The 26540-nt window shown below is 50.7% G+C and overlaps 2 protein-coding genes across 12 annotated transcripts in view; one reads left to right on the top strand and one right to left on the bottom strand.

Moving 5' to 3' along the window:
- Positions 1 to 25512, bottom strand: part of ALOX15 (arachidonate 15-lipoxygenase) — a 57609-nt gene extending 32097 nt beyond the window's left edge. Inside the window, exon 1 of the mRNA XM_031038971.2 lies at positions 25423 to 25512. Coding sequence (XP_030894831.2) covers positions 25423 to 25425 — 3 coding nt within the window. The 5' untranslated portion in view covers positions 25426 to 25512. The remainder of the gene's footprint in view (positions 1 to 25422) is intronic.
- Positions 14442 to 26281, top strand: ALOX12 (arachidonate 12-lipoxygenase, 12S type). Of its 11 annotated transcripts, none has more exons than XM_081805854.1 (15): positions 14448 to 14672; positions 15172 to 15373; positions 16511 to 16592; positions 16695 to 16817; positions 16932 to 17035; positions 17297 to 17457; positions 17561 to 17743; positions 18239 to 18382; positions 19186 to 19395; positions 21875 to 21961; positions 22187 to 22356; positions 22880 to 22965; positions 25374 to 25474; positions 25596 to 25766; positions 25891 to 26281. In XM_081805854.1, exons 1-15 carry the CDS (start codon positions 14538 to 14540, stop codon positions 26068 to 26070), a joined length of 2139 nt encoding a protein of 712 aa, XP_081661980.1. In that variant the 5' UTR covers positions 14448 to 14537; the 3' UTR covers positions 26071 to 26281. The 11 variants fall into 11 exon arrangements, with proteins under 11 accessions (XP_081661986.1, XP_081661981.1, XP_081661985.1 ...); XM_081805856.1 differs by having other exon boundaries at positions 22844 to 22965; positions 25713 to 25766; XM_081805853.1 differs by having other exon boundaries at positions 14449 to 14672; positions 22844 to 22965.
- The last annotated feature ends 259 nt before the right edge of the window (positions 26282 to 26540 follow it).

Raw genomic sequence — 26540 nt, 5'->3', positions numbered from 1 at the left:
TAATTTCATGAAGAAAAGAAAAAATATTCTAATATACAGTAAAATATCCAACTGTACATTTTTGTTATAAAATACGGCATACTTGGCCATCTGAGTACCAACTGGCTGAGAAAGTCAAATCCAACTCTAATACCACATATGTACACAAAAGCCTTGCTAACATAGATACTTGGTCTGTATATACCTTCCAAAGTAATATTCATATATTGGATACCCTCCTGTTATATCCTCAAAGACTGACAGGTGGAGGCTTCATGGCCCATTTGCGTTGATCAATTACTTCACTGGCCATGCAGAAGTGTATCCCACCAGAAACCAGAAGGTGACCACAGTTGCAAACAAAATGAGGGCGAAAGGATTCTTCAGTATAAAAATTTCTTATATAATTCACTCAGATTACAAAGAGACCAAGATCCCACTACTGTTGAAATATTCTACTTGGCCATTATACCAAAGTACAGGGTCACCACCAAATAGCTCCAGAGAAAACCCCCAACCTAAAAATTTTCAAACAAATTTCAAAATATTGGTGACAGATTCTCTGTACTATCTTTGCAATTTTTCTGTAAATCTGAAACTATTTTAAAATTTAAAGTTATTTTATTTTATTATTTTTTTTAAAGATTTTATTTATTTGGCAGAGAGAAACACAGCGAGAGAGGGAACACAAGCAGGGGGAGCGGGAGAGGGAGAAGCAGGCTTTCTGCCGAGCAGGGAGCCCGATGCGGGACTCGATCCCAGGACCCCGGGATCATGACCTGAGCCGAAGGCAGACATTTAACGACTGAGTCACCCAGGCGCCCCAAGGTGACCCACTTTAAAGTACCTCCTCTAGGAGAGCTGATGGACACCCTTCCTAAGCTTGGGGGGGCAGGCACCAGGACAAAACTGGACCCCCCAAGAAAACAATTCTTCAGAAAAAAACAAAAAACAGAGGATTTCTCCTTTTGACTGCATAAGGAAAAAAAAAGAAATATTAAGTAATGAGTCAAAGTGATAATATAAGGCCAATCACTGGGCAAACAGTTTTCTCAGACCCAAATGCACTGTCCTTCAAACGGTCTGACTCACCCAGAGAGGTTCTAGAAACATAAAAAAGCCAGCAGATGCCCAATTCCTGCCCCTGAGAGTTCCCAAGCAACTAAGAGAGGAGAACCATCTGGAAAAGGACCCCCAGAAAGACAGCAAGAAATTCACTCCACATCCAAACTCACTCAGATCCCAGGCTGTCTGGGAAGAACGCTGCTCACAGGTTGGCACGCTGTTTTAAGTCACTCTTTCTTGGACCCAGACCACAGGTGCCCTTGTCCCCCAGTCCAGAAACTGTACCCCTGCCTTACCCCTTGCGTTATTCAGGATTCTTTGTTCACATGTAACAGAAAGTCAATTCAAAGTGGCTTTTAAAAAAGAAAAGACATTTATTGGTTCCCATAATTTAGAAAGTCAGAAGTAGTCTGACCTCAGATGTGGCTGGATCAAAGGGTTCAAACAATATCATCAAGATTCAGTCTTTCTCGTCCGGGGCCCACCTTTGCTTTCCTCTATGTCGGCTTTATTCTCTGACAGGCTTTCACCAAGTGGAAGGCACTGTGGTCAACAGGCCTAGAGTCTATAAGCTTGGCAGCCATGGTGGAAACACAAAGACTTCATTCCTCCTATTTCCATCAAAGTCTCAGAAGTAAGCCTCAGTGTCTCTGAGGAACCCATCCTGGGCCATGTGTCCCCCTCTTGACCGATCGCTGTCCCAGAGGACACTGCATAGTGTTCAGTGACCTGGTTACCAGTGGACAAGGAGCAAAACCAGTGGACACCCTGGGATTTACCAGCAATCCACATTCCAGTAAAGGCAACAAGAGTCTGAAAACAAAACAAAAACAAACAAGCAAACACACGAATCTCTGACAGACTGAGCAGGTTTTCGGATTTGTTCTCCTCAAGGAAAGAGTAACAAGTACTGACACATTAAACTTAATAAGCTTCTTTGAGGAGTCTGGAGTTATGAGTTCATACATGTAAAAAGCACGTAGATGAATGTCTGGCCCAAGGTAAGTATTGTAGAACTGTTAACTAACATCACAGAAGCTCCTGGAGAAGGAAGAAGAACATATCCTGACAGGCAGGGTGGAAGTGAATAGTTTAATCTAAATAATAAAGAAATGTAAGCCAGTTTTGTAACAAACTGGTGAAGCAGGATATATTGGTTAAACTACTCTTGCTTCTTTGATTCATAGTTTGAGAATCATAAGACTGTTTCAAAATATCTTTTCAGTCCCCAATACAAGGGGAGTTGATAAGGAGTAAATATCAATGCTGATTACAAGTTGGCGGGCTGAAAGAAACTGGGGTCTACCTTCTACACCAAATTCTAACCATAAACACAATAGGAAATATATTATAGATAAATGAACACCTATGCTCCAAAATTAGAAAGTGAGTGGTTGGTGGGAAAGAGAGGGAGAACTTGCTAAAAGACAGAAGTCATACTAGATGGAAAGGGAAAACCAGCCTAGAACATCAGCAGGAATAGAGAGAGAGGAATCACACTCTGCTCCTCACCAGCAGCACATCCATCCACTTCCAACTTCCAGTGGAAACAAATACAGAGTGCAACTGTGTCAGCAACACCAGCCCCTCTCCCCAGAGGGGCTGTGAGCACCAAGACAGCACACAATCTAATAGATAACACCAACTATGAAGAGGATAGAGTTCTTTTATGAAGAAAGAATTAGCAGGCAGTTGAGAAGTTTCCAGCCTCAGAAGACACACACTCAAAAACTGGAAGAACTTACTGAACTCTACCTCTGAAACTAATACTACACCATATGTTAACGAACTAAATTTAAATAGAATAAAGATTTTTTAAAAACTGGAAGAACTTAAACCCAATGAAATAGAATTAATAAAGTATCAGAATAGGACTTTAAAATAAGTATAAACAATATCTTCAGAGACATAAGGGTAGATAGTGCAGTCATGAAGCAGGAACTGGAAATTATTAAATGGAACAATGAGAGAAGCTGGAAATAAAAAAGTGTAATTGCTGAGATTACAACTCAGTGGCAGAATGGACACAGCTAAAGAGCGAATTTGTGGGCTGGAAAACTCAGCCAAGGAATGTTCTCAAAGTACAAAACACAGAAATAGAAACACTTTTATGATAAAGTGAAAAAGAAATACTAAGGAACATGGAGAATAAATCCAGAAGTTCTAACATCCATCCAAAAGTTCAAGAAGGAGAGATGAGAAAAAAATGGAAGAGTGGCACTATTTAAAGAAAAAAATGTTCTTGCAAGTAATCATGAAGGACTGGGGCTCTTCCCCCTTCTTTCCTCATTCCTTTCTCCACTAAAATGCCAGTTAAGGGACATTTTTTAAAACATAATTACAAAAGGAATTGGAGATTGTTGGTTCACAAACTGGCCCTGTATGCAGAGGGGGGCAGGGAGAGACTGAAAAAAGAGGCAGATCACCCTAGATTGGTAGGTGGCAATTTTAATAAGCAAGGGAACTTACTTACGAGGCTTGTCTCGGGTGGCTGCAAGATGAGCAGATCTCCACACCTGCCTGACAAATCTTAAGTTTGTAAAGAAGCCATAAGTGGGTTCAGTCCCATATACCATCCAGATGGTCTCAACAACACATTGTTCTCTGTGTCCTTGAAAATGGCTCCCCCATGGGAATGGTGGGGAGAACATACATTCCAGGCGTAGGGGAGGTGACAAGGAGTCTCCGATTGCCTTAGTCCAGCTCTTGGGTGAACTGTGATCACATTCTCTTGATTACCTCTCCCAAAAGAGATGATGCAAGAGTAGATAAGAGATGACATCTATAGTTTGGAAGCTGAAAGCACGTGGACAAGTGGTAATTAGTTTAGCAGACTAGAGAAAGTTAAAAAGTCAAATGTCTACAGGGTATGGGTGGGCCAATCAGCACAGATCCCCCACAAAGGCTCAGGAACTGGGATACCAATGAACCTTGCAGTTACGGGTGTAGGTGCGACTGAGCACAGAACTGCTTGAAAATCTGAATGAGAAGCAAGCAAATGGCCCCCATAGTCCTTTATCGGCCCACTCAGGCAATTCTCTCTCCTTCTCCTCAAGAGAAGACTAAAAGTTTATCCTCTTATAAGGCAATGGGCCCTGGACTCAGGATATCAGGTGGGTGTGCCCTACTGAAAACAGAAAGTCTAAATGAAAGCCAACATGCCAAATGGTGAGTGCCTTGTCCCCTTTCTCCAAATTCTGCCAAGAATGCTGATGGCCAGGCTTACACACCCCAAAGAGGAAACTGGAATGTTGCTCTCTGGAGAATCCAAGCATCCCACTAGGAAATGCCTAAAGATAATGATACTAAGATCCCACACCAATGGCCAGGTCTCTGCTCATTCCTTTGACAGCCCCACAATGGGCTTTGCTAGTGCCTCAGGCTTAAATATGAAGAGAAAGCCAAGGATCACCAGACATTTAAAAAGAGAAAGGGACTCAAAAAACAGGAATAGTGCAGGAATAGAAGTTTTTTCCAACTATAATTACCCTGTTCAGAAATACTAGAGAAGATTTAGCATCCTTGAAACAAGAGAGGGGTGGGGGTTTTTTTTAAGTTTTTATTTAAATTCCACTCAGTCAACATACAGTATATAATATTAGTTTCAGGTGTACAATATAATGATTCAACTCTTCCATACACCACCCGGCGTTCATCACAAGTGCACTCCTTATTTCCCATCACCTATTTCACCCATCCCCCCCACCTACCTCCCCCCAGTAACCATCAGTTTGTTCTCTACAGTTATGAGCCTGTTTCTTGGTTTGTCTCTCTCTCTTTTTTCCCTTTGCTCATTTGTTTTGTTTCTTAAATTCCACTGAGTGAAATCATGTGGTATTTGTCTTTCTCTGACAGACTGACTTAGCATAATACTCTCTAGTCCCATCTGTGTCATCACAAGATTTCACTCTTTTTATGGCTGAGTAATATTCCATTGTATCTATATACCATGTCTTCTTTGCCCATTCATCAATCGATAGACACTTGGGCCGTTTCCATAATTTGGCTATTTTGTAGATAATACTGCTATAAACATCTGGGTGCATGTATCCCTTGGAATTAGTATTTTTGTATTCTTTGGGTAAACACCCAGTAGTGCAGTTGCTGGATCCTAAGGTAGTTCTATTTTTAACTTTTTGAGGCCCCTCCATACTGTTTTCCACAGTCGCTGCACCAGTTTGCATTCCCACCAACAGTGCACAAAGGTTCCTTTTTCTCCACATCTTTGCTAACACCTGTTATTCCTTGTGTTGTTGATTTTCACCATTCTGACAGGTGTGAGGTGATATTTCACTGTAGTTTTAATTTTTATTTCTTTGATGAGTGATGGTGAGCATCTTTTCATGTGTCTGTTGGCCATCTCTATGTCTTCTTTGGGAAAATATCTAGTCATGTCTTCTGCCTATTTTTTAATTGGATTATTCATTTTTTTGGTGTTGAGTTTTATAAGTTCTTTGTATTTTTTGGATATTAGCCCTTTATCAGATATGTCACTTGTAAATATCTTCTCCATTCCACAGGTTGCCACTTGGTTTTGTTGTTTCCTTCACTGTAGAGAAGCTTTTTATTTTGATAAAATCCCAATAGTTTATTTTTGCTTTTGCTTCCCTTGCCTCAAGAGACATGTCTAGAAAGAAGTTGCTACAGCCAATATAAAAAAAAATTACTGCCTGTGTTCTCTTCTAGGATTTTTATGGTTTCAGGTCTCACATTTAGGTCTTTAATCCATCTTGAATGTATTTTTATGTATGGTGTAAGAAAGTAGTCCAGTTTCATTCTTCTGCATGTTTCTGTCATGTTCTTCCAACATCATTTGTTGAAGAGACTGTCTCTTTCCCATTGGATATTCTTTCCAACTTTGTCCGAGATTAGTTGACCATAGAGTTGTGGGTCCATTTCTGGGCTTTTTATTCTGCTCCATTGATCTGTGTGTCTATTTTGTGCCAGCACATACTGTTTTGATGACTACAGCTTTGTAGTATATCTTGAAGTCCGGAACTGTGATGCCTCCAGCTTTGCTTTTCTTTTTCAAGGTTGCTTTGGCTATTTGGGGGTCTTTTGTGGTTCCACACAAATGTTAGGATTGTGTTTCCTAGCTCTGCAAAAAATGCCGGTGGTATTTTGATAGGGGTTGCACTAAATCTGTAGATTGCTTTGGGTAGTATAGACATTTTAGCACTATTTGTTCTTCCAATCCATGAACATGGAATGTCTTTCCATTTCTCTGGGTTATCTTTACTTTCTTTCATCAGTGTTTTATAGTTTTCAGAGTACAGGTCTTTCACCTCTTTGGCTAGGTTTATTCCTAGGTATCATTGTTTTGGGTGGAGCAAAGTGTTTTTTAAAAGTAACAAAGAACAAAACAGAAAAGATTCAATAGCAGAAACATTTTTAATTTAATAGAAAAAGTGGAGATGAAGTTCACTACTCCAATAGAGTAGTGAAAAGGAGCTGGAAATTAGAAGAGACAATATGTGGACTTTTTTTTTTTAAGTAGGCTTCACACCCAGTTTGGAGCCCAATATATGGACTATTAATTGGATGTCTAAGTCACTGTATTTTGAAATTTCTTTGTTATGGAAATTAGCCTATACTTACACTAACAAAAATACCTTCAAAATTCTGAGGGAAGTTCATTTCCTATCCTGGATTCCAGTCCTAGGCAAATTACCAAGCAAGTGTGAGTTGAATAAAGACATCTTCAAATATGCAAGATCTCAAAAAACTGTACCCCGTAAGCTCTCCTTCTCAGAAAGCTGCTGGAGCAACTGCTTGTGCTGGACCTCTTGTGCACCAGCTGCACGAGAAATACCTACGTACCGCCTCACTAACCATTGTTCCATATAAACCACCGTATCTAACATGGACCCCTGAATTCTGGAATACATTTTAATGAAATCATCTATACAGATAGGGGACCTGCAAAAAAGTATTCACTTGAGACCCCGCACACCCTAGAGGCAGCCCTAATGGAGACTTTTACAACACTGAAGAGGTTGTAAGTAAGCTTTGGGAAGGGATTCATTACAGGGATCAGGGCAGAAGGTGACAATGAAGTATCAAAGAGAGAATGGGTGATGAGACTCTCAATCAAGCCCATGACTGTTCCGGAGCTATTCCACCTGCTTGTTACATGTGTGACTTTGAGGACATCCCTGCCCCAATTTGAGCCTTAGTACCTTCATTTATGAAACAGTAGTAATAATATCTACTTCTCAGAGTCTTGTAGAACTAATTAGATACATTCATTTTCTTACTTTCATCAAACACATACACACACACCCTGATTGTAGCCAATTGTTTGGGGATGGGGATGGCAGTGTATGAATCTTAAGAGAGTCAATCTTTGCTCTCTTCAATTTACAGACATTCATGGAAAAGACAATGATGCCTGAGAATTCAATCTTGGGAAGTCATTTCTTTATGTAGCTAAAGTAGCAGATGGCCTATTATTTACAAAACACCTTGAAGACCCATTGTGGTTTCAGAAAGCCCGGAGACAGAGCAGAGTCTGAAGAAGAGTGAGACTATGAGAAATAAGTTGTTTTACACAATAAGAAAAATACGGACTTTCCTCAAGTACGCCATTGCTGAGGAAAGGATGGAAGTGGGGAGAGGAGGTAAGAGGGCCTGTGAATAAATAGAAATAAGATCAAGTAAGAAATTTCCACAATTCACCTGTGGGTTGGGTATGGGGGTGCCAGGGATCAGGTCAACCAGAGAGAAGTTTCTAGTGGAAGGAATAACTGCAAAAAATGTTAAGGATATAGATGGCCAATATTAAGTCTTACAAGTGATCCTGGCTTTATTTTAAATTTTGATATCTTAGTTCATCACATATTTTTCTTTGCATTCATTTTGATTTTTTAAAATACTGCATCAGGGGCACCTGGGTGGCTCAGTCGTTAAGCATCTGCCTTTGGCTCAGGTCACAAGCCCAGGGTCCTGAGATCGAGCCCCGCATCGGGCTCCCTGCTCGGCGGGAAGCCTGCTTCTCCCTCTCCCACTCCCCCTGCTTGTGTTCTCTCTCTCGCTGTGTCTCTCTCTGTCAAATAAATAAATAAAATCTTTAAAAAATAATTAAAATAAAATAAAATACTGCATCAAAATATTTTATATCTTGATTACTGAGTTTTGGGGGGCCCCTTAAATGTTGTGCCCAAGGTGAGCGCCTCACTCACCTCACCCTAGTCCCTGGCCCGGCTGTCACCCTTTCAAACCTTCAGTACGAGTCTGTCACATGGAAGGAACATCTGATGGCCCAGGGACACAGACCATCAGGCAAGACACGAAAATTATCTGGAAATCAATGAGTAAGAAATTTGATTAATGTAGGATTACAAGATAAACATTAGAACAAAGAGAAAGATAAACAGTGGCCAGGATCCCAGAGAAGGAGTGGAATTTCTGTATCCCCCATGGTAGACCCCACACTCCTTTGTCCTCTACCCTTTGTTTCTTTCTTTTTTTTTTTTTTTAAAGATTTTATTTATTTATATGACAGAGAGAGACAGCGAGAACAGGAACACAAGCAGGGGGAGTGGGAGAGGGAGAAGCAGGCTTCCCGCCGAGCAGGGAGCCCGATGAGGGACTCGATCCCAGGACCCTGGGATCATGACCTGAGCCGAAGGCAGACGCTTAACGACTGAGCCACCCAGGCACCCTACCCTTTGTTTCTTTAAGATGGAGTGGGAGATGCAAGACACCATGGGTGTGACCCTCTAGTGCAGTCCTGAAAAGATCAGCCAGGAATCGGATGTTGGGTCTCTAAGAAACAGAGAGCAGCAGTTGGGGGTGGAGAGAGGACCCAGGATTAACTTCTCAACCCCTTTATGAAATGCTGAGAAGAGCCAGCTTTGGACCAAGTAAATCCAAGTAGTTTCATAGATGCCAGTCTCACGAAAGTGGGTCTACGAGGCCTCTCTTGACACCATGTTTGCTTAAAATGCAAGTTGATAACATGTAAGAATGGGGCCTGGTGTCCACACCTGCTCTACCTCTGATGTTGGGGAGTAAGAGCAAGGGAGGGGCTCACGTCAGCCTCTGACAGAGCCTCAGGATCCCTGTTCCACCTGTTAATGATCTGGATGATTGCAACCTTTTCTTTTTCTTGTGTCTAGCAACCACGCAGTGAGTACTGCTGGGGAAATCACACCCCTGAGCCATATTTCTCTACCTTCTTCTCCATTATCACCCCCTTACAAAACCTAGAAGACACTGGTTTCTTCACTGCTTTCTGCCCCTACCGCTTGAAATGTTAGTACCTTAATAGACCTGTTTGCACATGTGATCCTTTGGAGGGCCACCAACCACTGCAATATCGGAGACGTTGCCCGGCCCGTGTGAGCATGCAGGGTCTACGCCCATGTCCTGGGTGCCTTTCCTGGATTTTATCTATCCCTCAGGGTCTTCCCTCATCACCCACACCCCTGTTCTCCTGGACCTCTGCCAGTCACCCGGCCCCAGCTATGGCCCTCTCTGTTGCCATCGCGGCCTCCTTTCTGGGAGGGCGCACCACACCCTGATCTGCACTCTGCCTCCATCCCTCTGCGGGACCTGCTCTCCATCCCACCACAAAGAGCGCCGTGTCCCCCGCACACGCTCTCAGCCAGCAACCCCGTGCGGAAGAACTCGGACAAGCACTTGCCCGGCAGATGGCAGAACTAAATGCAGTGCTTCACCACAACTGTTTCTACCCAGCTGAAGAGTTTCAAGGGCCAGGGATATCGAGTAAGACTGGTATGCCCGATCCTTAGTGGACCTAACTGAAGGACAATGGGACCTGTTTCTACCAACTGTGTAGCAGCCTTTCGAGGGACAAGCTTTCAACTTTTAATTAACATAAACACTATGAACACCCCCTCTTTAACCGTTAAAAATTTCTGATTTATCACTGTCCACAAACAGTTCAATGTGTGCCCCGGTGAATTCCTCTGCCTGACAAGTAAAGACAGCATTGTTGTTTTCAGTTTATCTATTTTATTCTTGTTTTAGTGGGTTTTTTTTTTTTTTATTCTGGTGGTCTTTTATTCTTTGCATCTTTTTTTTGGACTCTAATCCACAGAAATAAAACCACCAAGTGCATAAGAATGTAAGTACAGGGGCGCCTGGGTGGCTCAGTCAGTCCCACTCCCCCTGCTTGTGTTCCTGTTCTCGCTGTCTCTCTCTGTCATATAAATAAAGAAAATCTTTAAAAAAAAAAAAAAGAATGTAAAAAGAATGTACTTGCCCTTCGTAGCATTCATCATATGAACATGGAGTACCACACAACTGTTTAAAAGAATACGTCAGATGAATCACTACTGAACTCCAGACGTTTCCATCAGCAACATCTCTTAAGTGAGAAAAGCGAGCTGCAGGAAAATGTATACAAAGATTTTTTTAAACAACCAAAACCAACCACTCCTAGAAGTGTATTCATGAGTGAAGAGGATTCTCTGAATGCACAGAAACTTGAGCAGACCCTTTGGGCTTACCGTGGGTGTACCTGCTAGGATTGGGGTAGCAGAAGTGGTGGGAAGGAAGGCAGCTAAAGGGTAAGAATGTGTCCGCTTTTTTTCTCTCTGAATGGACACAGCTCCCTGAGAGCAAACCACCTTTGACTCTTCTCTGAGCCTTGCCTTGAACGTCCCCCTCTCTGGCACCTTTCTGAGGTCCCACAAAGGCCCTTCCTTCCCTGCCACACACTCCCCATCTCCCACCCCAGCCTAATACTCCCTTGGTCTGCAGAAAAGGTGGATGAGGAGGAGGGGGTAAATTTGCCTCAAGGGCCCAAGACACTACCTGGAAGAAAAGAGACTGAGATTCCAATTCTTTTTTCACATTGCTCAACATTAACCAAGTCCTCTGTGGAAGACTGAGAAGGTTCTACTAGAGATCCACCAGCAGGAAAGAACACGAGGGGTCCCAAGAGGGAACCCTCTGTGAGGAAAGTGGCCGCTCAAATGACCAGGCTCAATGCCAAGGCCTGACGGTTTAAGAGGCTAAAGCTGGACGTGGCCCTGGCTCAGGCCCCCTCGCACCAGTCACTCTTGGGGACTGTGCCCGAGCCCGTGTGAACTAAGGGTTTGGAAAGCCCAAGTGTCTGTCACCAATGGTGGCCTAGACGAGAATCCCCGCAGGCCTGGAAACCCACCCGTTAGACTTGCAGGACAGAGTTTCTGCAGCTACACCCCCAAACAAGGACAGAAGCGAGCTGCGACACTCAGACGGAAGGGCTGGACTTGTTGCAAGGACGGGCGAGCGAGTCCTGAAGTGACTGATTGCAAAAACAGATGATATCATTTCTCCCCTGCAGTCAGGTCCTGTATCTGCGCGGCCTAACGTTACATAGTTTACACTGCCGGGCTTGCGTGCCCGATTCGTCCTCGGGGAACAGAGAGAAACGTCTGCAGCCCCGTGCTGAATATGGGCCCCACACAGTCCTGTGGCGGGCACAGTGGTGTTACCCTCTCAACTGACTGCGGGCACGCGAGAAAGGAAGGGGATGAAATTATTCTTAGGTTCAGGAAAACACTTTCACAAGCCTTTCTGGCTATGAAATGTCAGGGCCACCCCTGTCACCCCCAGGCCCCAGGGATAACCTAACGAGGGAAGCTTTGATCAAGAAGTTCAGCTGCCCTGCTTGGAGAGGTCATGGGAATGTGGGAGCTGGCTGGCTGCTGACACAGAGGACGGGGTCTGGGAGTCTGGAAGAGGGGGTGAGCTCAGCCTCGCGGTGCTCATGGGGCAGAGGACTTCCCTACCGCAGAGGGCCAGGCAAAATCCAGCCCTTGGCCCTTCCTGCACCACACAGAACAAAATGGTCATCGTAAGGAAAAAAAAATTTAAGAGGTTTAATTCTCCCTATTGAAAATAAGAGACTGCTCCCCTGTGCCCTTGTCTGAGGGCATTTACGTTAGAAAACGTGTCATTTTACCTTCTTTCTCTGTCTCTTTGAAATGTGTGTAAATCTTTTTAGAAGCTAAACAAGCCTCTAGTCAGCTTTATGATCCAGGAATGTCTTTCCCAAGGGCCTGGGATCCACCCCTTTGAAATGTCAACATCAAAGGAGATCGCATCCCTCTCTCCTGGCTTCTGTGGGAGGCTAGAAGCCTAACCTGGGTGGGCTCCGTGCTCCAAGAGGCAAAACCGCCTCCGATCGTAAAGATACAAGAACTTTGTGTTTCTTATGATTTCGCCTAGTAATAATACAGACGGTCATCAATTACCAGGTAAAGTTAGGATGAACGGTGTGTGGCAAAAGGTGCCATCAAGCCTCTTGAGGGCTGGTTACTGTTTACCTTGAGAGCGTGTGTGTAATGGGCTGCACCCGTTTGGCTTATATGGCTGCGGAAGATTTCTTTCTGTCTTTGCGGTCTCTTAGCGGGTTGCCAGGGAGGCACATCACATTCTGGTTTAATGCTTCTTCAAAAAGAAAACTGTTTCTTTCTCTGCTACTTTTTGTGGAGAGGTTTTTCAGGGCTGGGAATTTTTGTTTTTAATTATATTCCCCCAACATAACGCAAGTGCTTAACAAGAAAAAAGAAAAGAAGTGGGAGGAAGGTTCTAGAGGAGTAAGACCCCTAGTGGGAGTCTGGGGTCTTTGGAGGGACCTGGAGAAACTGTGTGTGGTGGCGGAAGGCAGAGGAATTTCTAGGAGGGGTGCAGACATTCAAGTGGAAATTGTTTACCATCTGTAAATAACAGACTAATAGCAGATAAAACATACTGGCATCATCTAAGTATTTTAAATATATTAACTCACTTAGCATATGCGCCAACTGGGATTATTCTCGATTATTCATTCCTCCTCTGCCATGTGACCCTGCAGTGCACTAGACAGGACAGAAAATGTGTCACAAAACAGCAGGGAAGCAGGTTGAAGGATGGACTGATTTGGGCAGTAGGTCTGAAACAAACTCTCTTATAGGCAAAAATGACCTTTTGGGGTCTCCGTGGGAAAGGTCAGGTCCAGCTACTACACAGGATGGGAATGTGAGCCATTTCATTGGGTGACCCCCAAAACTGGAGGAACTGGGAGTCGGCCAATGGCAGAGACACCCAGTCCTGAGCACAGAGGATGTAGGGAGGAGTGGGCCTAGAAATAAGAGAGGGAATGGCACCCTAGTAAGAACCAGATACTTCTGTGAGGTTGGAAGACTGTCACGTGGGTCTAGAAGTCCTCTTGTCCCCAATAACCAACACACCAAATCATTTTGAGGGTCAGGCTCAAGAAAGCAGATTTACCTTGCCCTGCCCTGGCCCAGGCCACCAGACATACCCTGGGAACCAAATGTTTACAGTGACCTGGAGCAGGATCTAGACAGGGACCTGCAGGAGGCCTCAGATTCCTGGGCAGGGGGGGGCGGATATGGGTGACAAAACCTGAGTCCTGAATCATCCTCCTAGTGCTTACAAAGTCCCTAACCAGCACTGGCCCCTAGTTTCCTGCCCTCAGAGCCACGCAGGAAATAGCTGGGGGGAGGGGGGAACTAAGGACAACAGGGCTGATGAAAGAAGTGGAACTTAAGGCCTAATAAAAGCTGCTTACATACAATTTTTTAGGAGAAAACTATTCTGATGGGGAAGAACGCATCAGGGTCAGTCAGATGAGGACAAATACAAATTAATCTGGAACAGACTGCAGGGTAAGGGGCTGCGTTCACCTGGCAAGGACAAAGGTCATGGGAAGCACCCTTGTATGCTGGGTTCCTACCTGACTCCATAGGGCACCCTAACACCTGAGTCCCTAACATTTTCTGCTCCCACTGAACGTCAGACAAAAGGAGCTTTCGCTGCCCTGCCTGTTAGGCCTCTCCCTGTTTCCGGTGTATCTAGGGTCCCAAAGCCAGGACGTGTGAAACTGGGCTTCGGACAGAGGCGAGCAGGCCTTTGAGCTGCTACTTTTCCAGGTTCTGCGGAACCCCCGTCATTTCCCGCAGGACTGGGCTCCAGTGCGGTAGAAATCGGGAACCGGAAGCCTACGGGGCGGGGGGAATGCGGGTGGGTCCATGGGAGCCCAGCACTGCCTCCCAGGCCAGCCTTGCCAGGTGCGGACCCAGAGAAGGGGCGACTTCCTCCTCCTTTGGAAGACCCACTCACCCTCTCTTCCTCCTGCTTTCCCAAAGGCCTGGATCCTCATCCTGGCTCCCTCCAACCCCGAGGCACCGGGGCCCACGACCCCCGCCCCCCAAACCCCAGGCGGGGGGCGTCCAGAGAAGCCCGGGTGCCTCCATCCTCTCGGCCCCGCGCAGGCCCCGCCCCCTCTATCTTCCCGCAGCTACGCCCCACCCGGGGCAAGGCCCTGCCCCACAGCCAGCCCCACCGCCACAGGTTCGGGCTAGTCTGGGGCGGGGACTGGGGAGCGCCCGGAAGTCGTGAGAAGGGCGGGGACGCAGACCATCTTTAAAGGCCCGCAACCACCCGAAGGTGCCTCGACAGCCGCCGGCGGCCCCGGACGATCCCCACCGGCACGCAGCACCCGGCTCCCGCGCCCGAGCTGCCGGGGCGCCATGGGCCGCTACCGCATCCGCGTGGCCACCGGGGCCTGGCTCTTCTCGGGGTCGCACAACAGCGTGCAGCTGTGGCTGGTCGGGGCGTGCGGGGAGGCGGAGCTGCAGCTGCAGCTGCGGCCGGCGCGGGGCCAGGTCAGCGGCCCGGATCGGGGACCCCCGCCCTCGGTCCGGCCTGGGCTCGCGGCGGGAGGGCGGCGGGGTCGCGGGCGGCCGGCGGACGAGGGACACAGCGCGACCGCGCCGCCGGGGATTTGCGGGGGCGGGGAGAGGACCCGGAGCCAGGGCCCGGCCTGGCCCCCAGCCCCTCCTCCCTTCCAACCTGGTCCTCGCAGCCTCCACCGCTTCCCTAAGTGACCCCAGGGCCAGTGCCAGTGCGGGGTCAGCGGTCCGGCCAGGGGCTGCTCAGAGGGTGCGGGCGCGGGGACAGCTCCGGGACGGACCGAGGTCGGGGACGTCGTGCCCCGCGCTCCCTCGTCTTCCCCAGGCCCCGCGGCTCAGGTGCCCGGAGCAGGGAACAGGTGTCTCTGGAGGCCTTGGGCAGCGGAGGCTCCGCAAAGGCGCCCCCAACTCGAACTAAAACGGCCTCTCCTGGGTCCCTGCTGCTAAGTGTCGCGGGTTGTGGTCCCCACAGGAGGAGGAATTTGATCGCGACGTTCCCAAGGACTTGGGGCCCCTGCAGTTCGTGAAGCTGCGCAAACACCACTCCCTGGTGGACGACGCGTGGTTCTGCGACCTCATCACAGTGCGGGGCCCGGGTGCCTGCGAGGAGGCCGCCTTCCCCTGCTACCGCTGGGTGCAGGGCCAGGGCGTGCTGAGCCTGCCCGAGGGCACCGGTGAGGGCTGGGGGGGGGTGGGGGGGCGGGGACGCGGGGGTGGCGACCGGGCAACCGCGGGTGGAGTGGGGGTCCGGGCTGGGGAAAGTGGGTGTTGGGCAGATGAGGACAAGACAGGGATCGGGGCAACGTTCTACAGTCCCGAAGTTACACCCAGGATAAAGGGCTCCAGGGAGCCTGGAAGGGAAGCACGGGATCTGCAGCCGCCCCCTTTCAAGGAGGGGACGGGCCTGGGGGTCACAGCAATGATGGAAAATGGGAGATCAAAGAGACTGGAAAGGAGATCTGTGGCCGCACAAGTGAGGGCGGGGACTGTAAGGGCTGCACGTGCAGCAGGAGATGGGGACCCCTGAGCAGGTGGCAGCGAAGGAGGAGGATAAACGGTATGAGCCACGAGCCCGAGAGCCGGTCTGGTTGGGAAAGCGTGAAAGACGACCGTGAGGGCCGGGGAGCACCCCAACAGCGGGGTGTGGACGAAGGAGGGCAGACAATACAGAATTTGTTACCATGGGAAACAAGAGATGAATCCAGAGACAAACGAGGGCAAGGACAGTAAGGATGGAAATGTGGAAGATACGACTTTGACCCAAGCAAGTATGGGCACAGAGAAGAGCAGGAACACGTCCACAAGGATGGCCTCTGATGGGAAGTCTAAGGAAGGTGAGCCCAGGGAAAGATGGCAAACACAGCTGTTCCTCAGCAGCTTTTGAGGACAGTGGAAGGTGTAACAGGTGAGGTTCAAGACGTGAAATTAAGCGAAGCAATATGTGGTACAAATAGGTGTGGTCACATGGGTGAATAAGATTTTATCAGCTTAATGAAGGTGATTAATCCAACCACAGCTATTGATGGAATCGGATCAGGTAGGGAAGGACAAATTAGGGAACGAGAAAGGGTGACAAGTGGGGTTTTTGTCTCAAGGCAAGGGATGAGAGCTGAGCTGAGTGAAACCAGGAGTGCCAAGCTGGCAAAGGTGGGATGCGTGTGTCTGGGCAATCGATGGCGTGAGGCACAGCGAGAGCAAGAGAGCAGGACTGAGCACTCGGGCTCTGAGCAGGAGAAGAAGGAAGAGGACACGCAGGGGAGAGCACAGGAGCACACAAAGCTGTGCGGTCAATCGTCTTAATGTCCCCCCAGCACGCCTTGCAGGAGACAATGCCCTGGACGTGTTCCAGAAGCATCGAGAGAAAGAACTGAAGGAAAGACAAGAGCTGTACTGGTGAGCACTGGCCCGCGAGCCCCCCAGCAGTCCCCCCTTCCCTGGCCCCGCCCCCCTCGCCGACCTACACACCCTCCCTGAAGCCTGGTCCCCATCTCCTAGCTGGGACACCTGGAAGGAGGGGTTACCCCTGACCATAGCTGCCGGGTGTCAGGACGATCTGCCTCCAAACATGAGATTCCATGAGGACAAGAGGCTGGACTTCGAGTGGGCACTGAAGGCGGGGTGAGGAAAAGCCAGGGGCTCAGAGCGGATGAGGGCCGGGAGGTCCAAGAACGGTGGTGATGAGTGAGGCGCTGAGGGGTCAGCGACTGGGTCACGTCTCCACGCTTGTCCTAGGGCGCTAGAGATGGTCCTCAAACGTGTTTACACCCTCCTGAGCTCCTGGAATCGCCCGGAGGATTTTGATCAGATCTTCTGGGGCCAGAAGAGCGCCCTGGCTGGTCAGTGGTTCCCCCAGGTCCCTATACATTCCCGAGGGCCCCTCTGGACAACCCGACCTTCACACCCCAGAGTCCCCCACGACTCCTTCCCGGCTGAGGCCTTAGGAGGCCTGATCATCTCACAGCGGCCTCCAGAATGCAAAGCCAGGGTCTGGAGACAGGGCGCTTGTGTGTCAGAACCGCTGGGGGGGGGGGGCCTGGAGGAGAGGGACCTCCAGGTGCTGGTAAATGCCCACTCCTACATTCCACCTGACCCCACAGAGAAGGTCCACCAGTGCTGGCGGGACGATGAGCTTTTTGGCTACCAGTTCCTCAATGGCGCCAACCCCATGCTGTTGAGACGCTCCACCTCTCTGCCCTGCCGGCTCGTGCTGCCCCCCGGGCTGGAGGCACTGGGGGCCCAGCTGGAGAGAGAGCTCCAGGTACTTCCTCCCACCCTGCGTGGTTCCCCTTGGCTGTGTGGGGAGGGACCAAAGATGAGTCAGGGGAAGGGAGGCTGTGGTCACCCACTGTGCCTGGCTGCAGAGTCCCGTGCTGGAAAAACCTACGGATGACAGAGCGCGTAGGGGAAACTCTGAGGAGCTCCCAGGATGCAGGGCAACGGGAGGAGTTCCCAGCGCCCAGATGGGGCCAGCGACATCAGCAGGGACAATGACGTTCGCTGGCTGCTGTGTACTCCCAGCACCAGCATCCTGGGCAGGGCGAAAGGTGAAGGAGGCGCCATCAGGGGTGGAGAGCGGGGAGGTCTCCTAGGTTCGGAAGAGAGAAGCCAGGTGTGAGCGCACGCAGGTGTGTGCTGGGTTCGGGGGCAGCAGTAGTGAGGGGCCCTGTGGGGGTTCCTCGGCAGGACAGGAGAGGTTTGGACAGGCAGTGAAAGAGCTCAGTTTGCTGGCGGGGGGGACACAGGCAGCAGACCATGGAGGGATGATGGCGAGGGGTTCAGGACAGCTTCCAGGACCTGCCCGACAGACGGGACTCTACACAGGCCCGGTTCCGAACCCAGATCTGCTCCCGCACATGCTGTGCTGTTTGCTCACGTCTATAAAATGAGAGGCATTGGACCAAATGCTCCAGTCCCGCCAAGAGGACCCTGGTACCGACATGGGATGAGGACAAGAAGCTAGCTAAACGTGTCCCTCTTTGCCCTGGCCCCTGGAGGCGTGCTTTCAGCTCTAACCATGGGCACATTCCTCCTCTCCCCAGAACGGTTCCCTGTTTGAGGCCGACTTCATCCTGCTGGATGGAATTCCAGCCAACGTGATCCGGGGCGAGAAGCAGTACCTGGCCGCCCCCCTTGTCCTGCTGCGGATGACACCCAATGGGAAGCTCCTGCCCGTGGTCATCCAGGTGAGGCGCCCTGGGCACCCCCCGCCCCACACCGCTCTCTGTTCACCCCAACCTCTGCTCCCGGGGATCCAGCCCCCTGCTTCTTGGCTCCCAAACTCCATCATCATACAGTGAGACCCCTCTCCTGTCACTCTGTTTGCTTGCAGTCTGCTTTCCCCTGACTCACCCAACTGGAAGTTCTTGTTCTGCTCAAGAGTCATAATGGCCTTTTGGAGTCTCACCCTGTACCCGCTGGTTCTCAAACTTTAGAGGGCATCGCAATCACCGAAGGGCTCATTAGCATATGTGGCTGGGTCCCACCACCAGACTTTCTGATTCATAGGTCTGGGGTGGGGACTGAGCATGTGCATTCCTAGCAAGCCCCAAAGCGGTGCTGCTGCTCGCTTGGGAACACATTTGGAGAAACACTCTAACCCCCCTGGAGCCTCGGACTCCAAACACCCACCTTCTGATGAATACCCTTTCGCCCACGGCTCTCAGCAGTTACAAGTACTGTCCTGTCTCACCCGTCCAGCTTCCGTCTCCCACTGCCCACCCTTGCTTGGACCTCGTCCTATTTCTCCCAGCCACCTGCAGCATCTCCTCCCTGGAGCCCCCGCTTTGACGCTCCTGCCTTCGGCCCCTCCATCAGGGCGCTGGCGAGAGGCAGGGTGGAAGAAGGCCTCAGTTCTCCTCCTGGATTGTAACCTCCCGGGGAGCAACAATCTTCCTCACCCATCTGCTGTCCCCTGCACCCCCGAATGCTGAGCAGAAGGTCACACGTAAAGCAGAAGTTCAGTAACGGCTTGATTTCATGTTTGCAGATCCAGCCTCCCAGCCCCAGCACCCCCACCCCCCAGCTGTTCCTGCCCTCAGATCCCCCATTCGCCTGGCTCCTGGCAAAGGCCTGGGTCCGAAATGCCGACTTTCAACTGCACCAGCTCCAGTATCATCTGCTGAACACTCACCTGGTGGCCGAGGTCATTGCTGTGGCCACCATGAGGCGCCTCCCGGGGCTGCACCCGGTCTTCAAGGTACATGCTCTACCCTCCGTGTCCCCGTTCAGACCCCAGGGAGAGAGGAAAGAGCCCAAGAGCAAATGATATGGCAACAGCAAAAAATGTTTCTATCAGTTTGTGAAAGCAGGAGGGGGAGTCGAGAAGGAAGACTGTCTACCCCCGAAACTTGTATCTTCATTCAGTTGAGTCATTTAGTGTTCCTTCAGGACATCTTCCTGAAGGAGCCCTCTGAAATTCTCAGAGAGCTGCCGACCTGGCAAACGGCGTGGAGTCCAGCGGGAATGTTGTTAGTGAGACAACAGCCTTGTTCCTGCCTTAGGAGCTTCTCTACATAGCCAGGAGGGCAAGTGATACTCCTGAGAAACATCCAGAGACCAGTATCTGGAGCTAGAAATCACAACACAAACACCATAGAACTGACGGAGAATGTTCTACCCCAACCGAGGAGTTTGCCAAGTAGGAACAGATCAAAAGGCAAGGGGAACAACCCAGCAGGCTACTTAGACCTGCCCGGGAGACAGGTGCAGAAAGACATGCATCGGCAAGGTGGTGATTTGGATGAAAAGGAAAAAGAAATCAAAGACTTGGTCGGGAGGGTGGGGAGGGGGCGACAGCAGCTGCAGCGTGCCCGGTATCAGACCGGAGAAAGAAGGGCCAGAGGTCCACGGGGTGGGAGTGTTGTAATGACCTAGAAATATTGAAATGTGATAAAAGAGTGAGTTGAGTATCCATTGCTAGGCAGAAGGCAGCAAAATAAGACTTGTAGTTGCGTACAAATGTTCTCAACGTCTCGACGACACTTCAGGTAGAGGGGCGCGGCAGAGAAGGGACAAACCCGGGGTAACTATCAGAAACAGCACACTCGGGAGGAGAGCCAGGCCGGAAGCAAAGACGAGGGCTTCCGTCTCAGGTGCAAGGAGTTGAAATGTTGGCAAGATATGCACGTGAGTTTCAGCTGGGGGGTTTCAGCTGGAGGCTTCCCGACCCCACCCCCCCCCAGCCTGGCCACTAGGAGCTGTGGCTTCTCTGAGTCGAGGACAACACAGACCAGATGGAGACCAGTGTGTGCCACAGAATCGTGGATCCTATAGCTCTCGGGGCGCTCCCGCGTCACCATCTTTTGCTCTTCGGGAATAGGCTGGGCTTCTATTCGTGCTCACGATCCCCTGTCATCAGGTCAGCCCTGTCCCCACCTCTGTCAACTTGGTCCCGTGGCGGATGGCTGGGCTGTTAGCAGTCCTACGGAGAGCGAAGGCTGCTGCGTCACAAAGGCTCCGCGCGCAGGCAGGCTCTGGATTCGGATGCTGGGGAGCGAATCCGGAATCCTGACCTCCTCCCAGATGCACGCTCAGGGCCCTCTTCTCTAAATGGGGACAACGGGAGCTCCACGGTGGGGTCGTGAAAGGATAGAACAACAAAGCATGACAGCGTGACAGCAGCTAAAAGCTACAAACTCCTTAGTTCTTGCAGTGACCATTCCCGTTTTTAGGGGTTGTTTGTGCTCAGGTATCTGCTCTGCTCCCGTGGACTCGGCTTTCTAGGACACTCGGCGTCTTTCGGGGACTTTCTGAAAAGTTTCAGACCAATGGGAGCTGCCTTCATATCCTGACCTCAGAGGCACCACCCGGGTCCTTCCCCGTGCGCAGCACCTACACCTCAGATAAATACCAACACCTGCACGTACACTGGGTGCAAACGAGACAGAACAGTCTGAGGCCAAAGAAGCGCCTGTGAACATCAGATGGCCTTCTTTAATAGCTAAGAAAAGGCTATTTGTTAAAGCTATTAAAAATAGAGGCACCTAACCGCCCAGCTGGGGGGGGGCGGCAGGTCTGACAACAGCCCCTCCCTCTGCTGTGTCAGCAGGCGGCTCGGTAGGGCCCCTCTGGGGACTCACAGCACCCACCCCCAAAAGGCACCTCGCACCCCCACCCCCACAGGGAAGCGGCCAGAGGATGGACGTGGGGCTCTGCTAGCGAGCAGAGAGGCTGGTTTCAGCTGTGAGGATGTGAAGGACAGAAGCACAAAAGTAGATAAAAAGGGGCTGATTCGACACCAACCCTCGAAGTGGGAATAAAGATCAATGGTAACAGGTCCAGAATGAGGGGCTCCGTGGGTGCTCGACGGTCTGCGCACTGCGGCCCCCAAGATGGGAGACCCCGTTATGACCCCCAGTCGACAGAGGAGGTGAGAGATGGGAGATGACACAGATTAATACTCGGAGGGTCCGTGACCCTGGACAAGCTCCAAAGTGAGTGCTGAAGTACTGACTGAAACGCGGGTCGGTCTGGCGCCAGAGCCTGCCACACTGGGCAGTAAGAGGCAGGAGAGGGAGCGATGGCAGTGACTGGAGCGGCAGCAGACCGGCCTGGCCAGGCGGGGGCAGCAAGGAAAGCCCCCTGAGGGGAGAGGGCTGCCAGGCTGGGCGCCACGCCCCATGACGAAGGACCCACGTGGCCTCCATAACCACCCCCCCCAACCTCCTCCACCCCAGCTCCTGATCCCGCACATCCGCTACACCATGGAGATCAACACCCGGGCCAGATCCCAGCTCATCTCAGAAGGAGGAATATTTGATAAGGTGAGGCGGTAATAGAGCGCTGCGGGGCGGGGCTGCTCATCACCCAGCTCTCCGTGACCTCCTGCCACTTTGAGGATCCCAGAGCGACCTGGGGGAATGTCCTGGCCCTTAAACCCGTGAGCCTGTCCCTTCCCACCCATGTCTGGAAATATGCAACTCCACCTCTGAGCCCCTTACACTCCGCTCCGTCCTGTCCCTCACGGCCTCTCATCTCTGTCGTGGCAGGCGGTGAGCACCGGCGGAGGGGGCCACGTGCAGTTGCTGCGTCGGGCCATGGCTCAGCTGACCTACCGCTCCCTCTGTCCTCCTGATGACCTGGCTGACCGTGGCCTGCTGGGAATCCCAAGTGCCCTCTACGCGCATGATGCTTTACGGCTCTGGGGGATCACTGCCCGGTGGGTGAGGGTGACAGATGACGAAGGGAGCCTCGCCGGGGCGGGGGAGAGCGGGGCTCTGGCCTGAGGTCAGCATGGGGCCAGACCCCACACGGAACCAAGAAGGGCCAGACAGGAGGAGCAGGAGCTCAACCCTGGGGCGACAAGGGAGAGTCAGGCGGCACTGGGGAAGGGTCTGAAGATGGGCAGACTGAGACCGGAAGGGCGGGTAGGTAAAGCTGTGGGTGGGCAAACCACGGGGTCTGGCGGGGTCAGGGAGCTTGTCAGGAAGAATGCCTTTCAGCCATGGGTCCGGAATTCCTAAAACGAATTCTTAAACTGTTTCCTTCCTTTCTAAACTAGTGTTTAGAAAGAGCTAGGGAATGTCCCCAGAGACCAGTCTCGTAAGATCTGTCCCCAGACACAGTGGGAGTCAGCCGGGCAGAGGCCCAGGAGAGGAGCAGAGGTTCTTCTCTCAGGAAGCTCACCCCCTTCCCCCTCTGGGCAGGTACGTGGAGGGCATCGTCCACCTCTTCTACCACAGGGATGACATCGTGAGAGGGGACCCGGAGCTGCAGGCCTGGTGTCGGGAGATCACTGAGGTGGGGCTGTGCCAGGCCCAGGACCGAGGTAGGATCCCTCCCCGGGGACGGGAGCCCCTGGGACACTCTGCCCAGAGCCCCTTCTCGGTCCTGCCCCTCTAGGTTCAGGACCCCCCAACCCCTCATCACACCCCCCTCTTCAGCCACGCAGGAAGCATCTGAATCCCATTCCCACCTCCTAAGACTCAAGGCAATTCTAGATACCGGGGGGTTGCCCTCCTCAGAGACCCTGGCCACCAACCTCTACTGTCATCCCCGAGCCCCAGGCACAGATGGCCGTCATCGGCCACAGCATGGAGCCCAGTAAGACCAGAACCACAGCCAGGGAGGGATCTGCCCAGGCCCTGCTGGGGCTCCTGTTCTCCTCATGGTTGTCTGTTTTCCCGCGTGAGGACAGAGATACACGGGAAGAGCTTCCTGCAAAGCCCATCACGTCCCACGCTGCTTTCCCTCCCTGCCCCTCTTGCCCGCTACTGTCCGGCACACACACACCGTTCTGGGTCCCACGCTGCCCAGTCACGTCCCGTGCAAACTCAGCACCGTACGTGCTCTGGCACCAACTGGAACCCCGTGCACGGCCCCTCGGGGCCACATTTCTGGGGCCAGTCCGGCCTCCCCTCCCCTCGGCTAGGATCTAGCCACCACATGGAGCACCCCCGCCTGCATTCTAACCTCTGGGGAAGGAACAGCCCTTCTCGAGCCCTTGCTAGGTTTGTCCTCCCCTCTCCGGCACACACGGGCCAGCAGGGACGGCTTTAGGTCCTTCCGGGGTACTGCCCCTCACACATCACGCTGCACCTCTGCCTCCGCGGGGTAACTCCAGACGTTTACTGGGGGGAGCCACTAACGGCCAGGCCCCAGGGACGCGGCCAGCAACAAACCAACACCTGCGCTCACCCTTCCGGGCCCAAACTTTGTCTTGGAGACCTCAGAACTGTCCCTCAGGTCCCCCAGGCCCCCGGAAGATCCTTCTTCCTCTCCCTCCCTGCTCCTCTTCTCCCCAACCACTCTCTATATTTGGAAAACAAAAATAAACACTCACATGTCAGCTTTAATCTCCACCAACTGCCTCTCATCCTCTCTTCCTCCACCCGCCTCGGTATCGCGCACTTTGCCTAATTTTCCCAACAGCCTTTTTAGAGGAAATGTGCTAAAATTAAAAATAGCTTGCGAGTGGCAGTCAGGAACCCGAGTTCAAGGTCACCTCTGCCTTTTCCCGACTATGCAATCCTGACAAGCGGTTTTATCTCTCTGGGCTTCGATTTTTTTTTTTTAATCTACAGAAACGGGGTGATTATATTTGTTCCTCTTAACCGACAGGATCAGTGGCTCTGAGGCACCACCTCCACTGTAGAATCAGGGGCCCGAGATAACGTTTGTGGAAAGCCTCTCTCGGCTGTGATACCATAAACACCCGACCTCTCCCGTTCCTCATTTTATAACTCAGGCATTTACAATCCCCTGTTCGGGAATAGGAGGAAGCGTCTCTAAATTCTTAACCGCTTTTTGAGGCAGAAGATATATTCGATCACTCAGACCTTTTCAGCCCCCGACCCTTCCATAATGACAGTAATTATTATTATTTACCAAGTATTTGTTATGGACCAGGTGATTTCAATACATTATCTCGTTTATAAGGTAGGAATCACCCACATTTTACAGGCGAAGAAATGGAAGTTCAGAGAGGTTAAGTAATCAGCCTAAGACACCCAGATTATATTGCTTGAACCTGAATTGAAACCCAGGTCTAATGCAAATACATTTGAACAAATAAACAAATGAACAGACACCCATCAATGCCAAAATACAGTTGATCCTCCAACAGTGGGGAGGGGGGGCGGGGGAGGAGGTGTTTAGGGGCACCAACCCTTCCCCACACACACCGAGCAGTCAAAAATCTGCGCATAGCTTTTGACTCCCCAAAAACTTAACTACTAAGAGCCTACTGTTGACCAGAAACCTTCCCAATAACGTAATCAATTCACCCCTATCTTGTGTGCCATATGCATTATAAACTATATTCTTTTTTTTTTTTTTAAGATTTTATTTATTTATTTGAGAGAGAGAATAAGATAGAGAGAGCATGAGAGGGCGGAGGGTCAGAGGGAGAAGCAGACTCCCCGCCGAGCAGGGAGCCCGATGCGGGACTCGATCCCGGGACTCCAGGATCATGACCTGAGCCGAAGGCAGTCGCTCAACCAACTGAGCCACCCAGGTGCCCACGTTATAAACTATATTCTAACAGTAAAATGAACTAGATAAAATATGAAAAAAATTATAAGGAAGAGAAAATACATTTAGGTACCACACCATAAGAAATCCACACCTAAATGGACCCATGCAGTGTGAACCTGACTAGCACAGACATCCCAAGACATCCACCTTCGTATCTCTCCTCTCACGCTGGAGCCCCTAAATCCTGTTCCTCTCTGCCAGGTTTCCCCGTCTCCTTCCAGTCCCGGAAGCAACTCTGCCATTTCCTTACCATGTGTGTCTTCACATGCACTGCTCAGCACGGGGCCATCAACCAGGGCCAGGTATGACAGCCGAAAGCCCAGGTCCCTGGAGGCAAGTGTATGGACCTTGGGATGCCTAAGGGAAAGACAGGGGTTCAAAGCATAAGTATCAGGATCCTAGGGTTGCAGTTTCTTCCCCCAGCTGGACTGGTATGCCTGGGTCCCTAATGCCCCATGCACAATGCGGATGCCCCCACCCACCACCAAGGAAGATGTAACAATGACCACGGTGATGGGCTCACTACCTGATGTCCGACAGGCCTGTCTTCAAATGACCATCACATGGCATCTGGGGCGCCGCCAGCCAGACATGGTAAGAGGGGACTCTGGGAAAAGGGAAAAATTACAGTTGGAAGGGCAACATCGGAGTGAGGGGCTAGGCGCTCCAGGCTTCTGCCTCTGGACTAGAAACTGATGGATCCTTTGTCCTTTCCTAGGTGCCTCTGGGGCATCACAAAGAAAAATATTTCTCAAGCCCCAAGGCCAAGGCTGTATTAAACCAATTCCAAACGGATTTGGAAAGCCTGGAAAGAGAGATTACAGCCCGGAATGAGCAACTCGACCTGCCCTATGACTACCTGAAGCCCAGCCGCATAGAGAACAGTGTCACCATCTGAGGCCTGCGGCACCCCCACCTGCAAGACTTAGATCAGCTCCAGGACTAACATTTCCATCTTGAATGTCATGGTTTCCAAAGGCTCTGCTGCTAAAGCTCTATTTTCTCCCCCAACCAAATCCCCTACGTCAGTATCCCACTCGCCCAGGGGGTGGGCAGCAAACCTTTCCTGTAAAGGGCCAGGTAATAAATATTTTAGGCTTTGTAGGCTGCACGGTCTCTGTCACAACTACTTTAACTTCCCCGATAGGGCACAAAAGCAGCCACAGACGATATGTAAGTGAATGAGTGTGACCGTGTTCCCGTAAAACTTACGAGCAGTGAAATAGGAACTGCACGTGTCACAAAATACTCTCCTTTTGCGTTGGTCAACGGTTTAAAAATGCAAAGAGAATCTGTGCTTTGCTAGAGGGACAGGCATAGGCTGTGGGCTGGATTTGACCATCAGGAGCAGTATTCGCACCAGGCTAC

Source organism: Leptonychotes weddellii, chromosome 15, assembly GCF_054177405.1.
Source record: "Leptonychotes weddellii isolate Sample4059 chromosome 15, ASM5417740v2, whole genome shotgun sequence".
NCBI classification, from domain to species: domain Eukaryota; kingdom Metazoa; phylum Chordata; class Mammalia; order Carnivora; family Phocidae; genus Leptonychotes; species Leptonychotes weddellii.
This window is presented reverse-complemented; position numbering and strand designations above follow the sequence as displayed.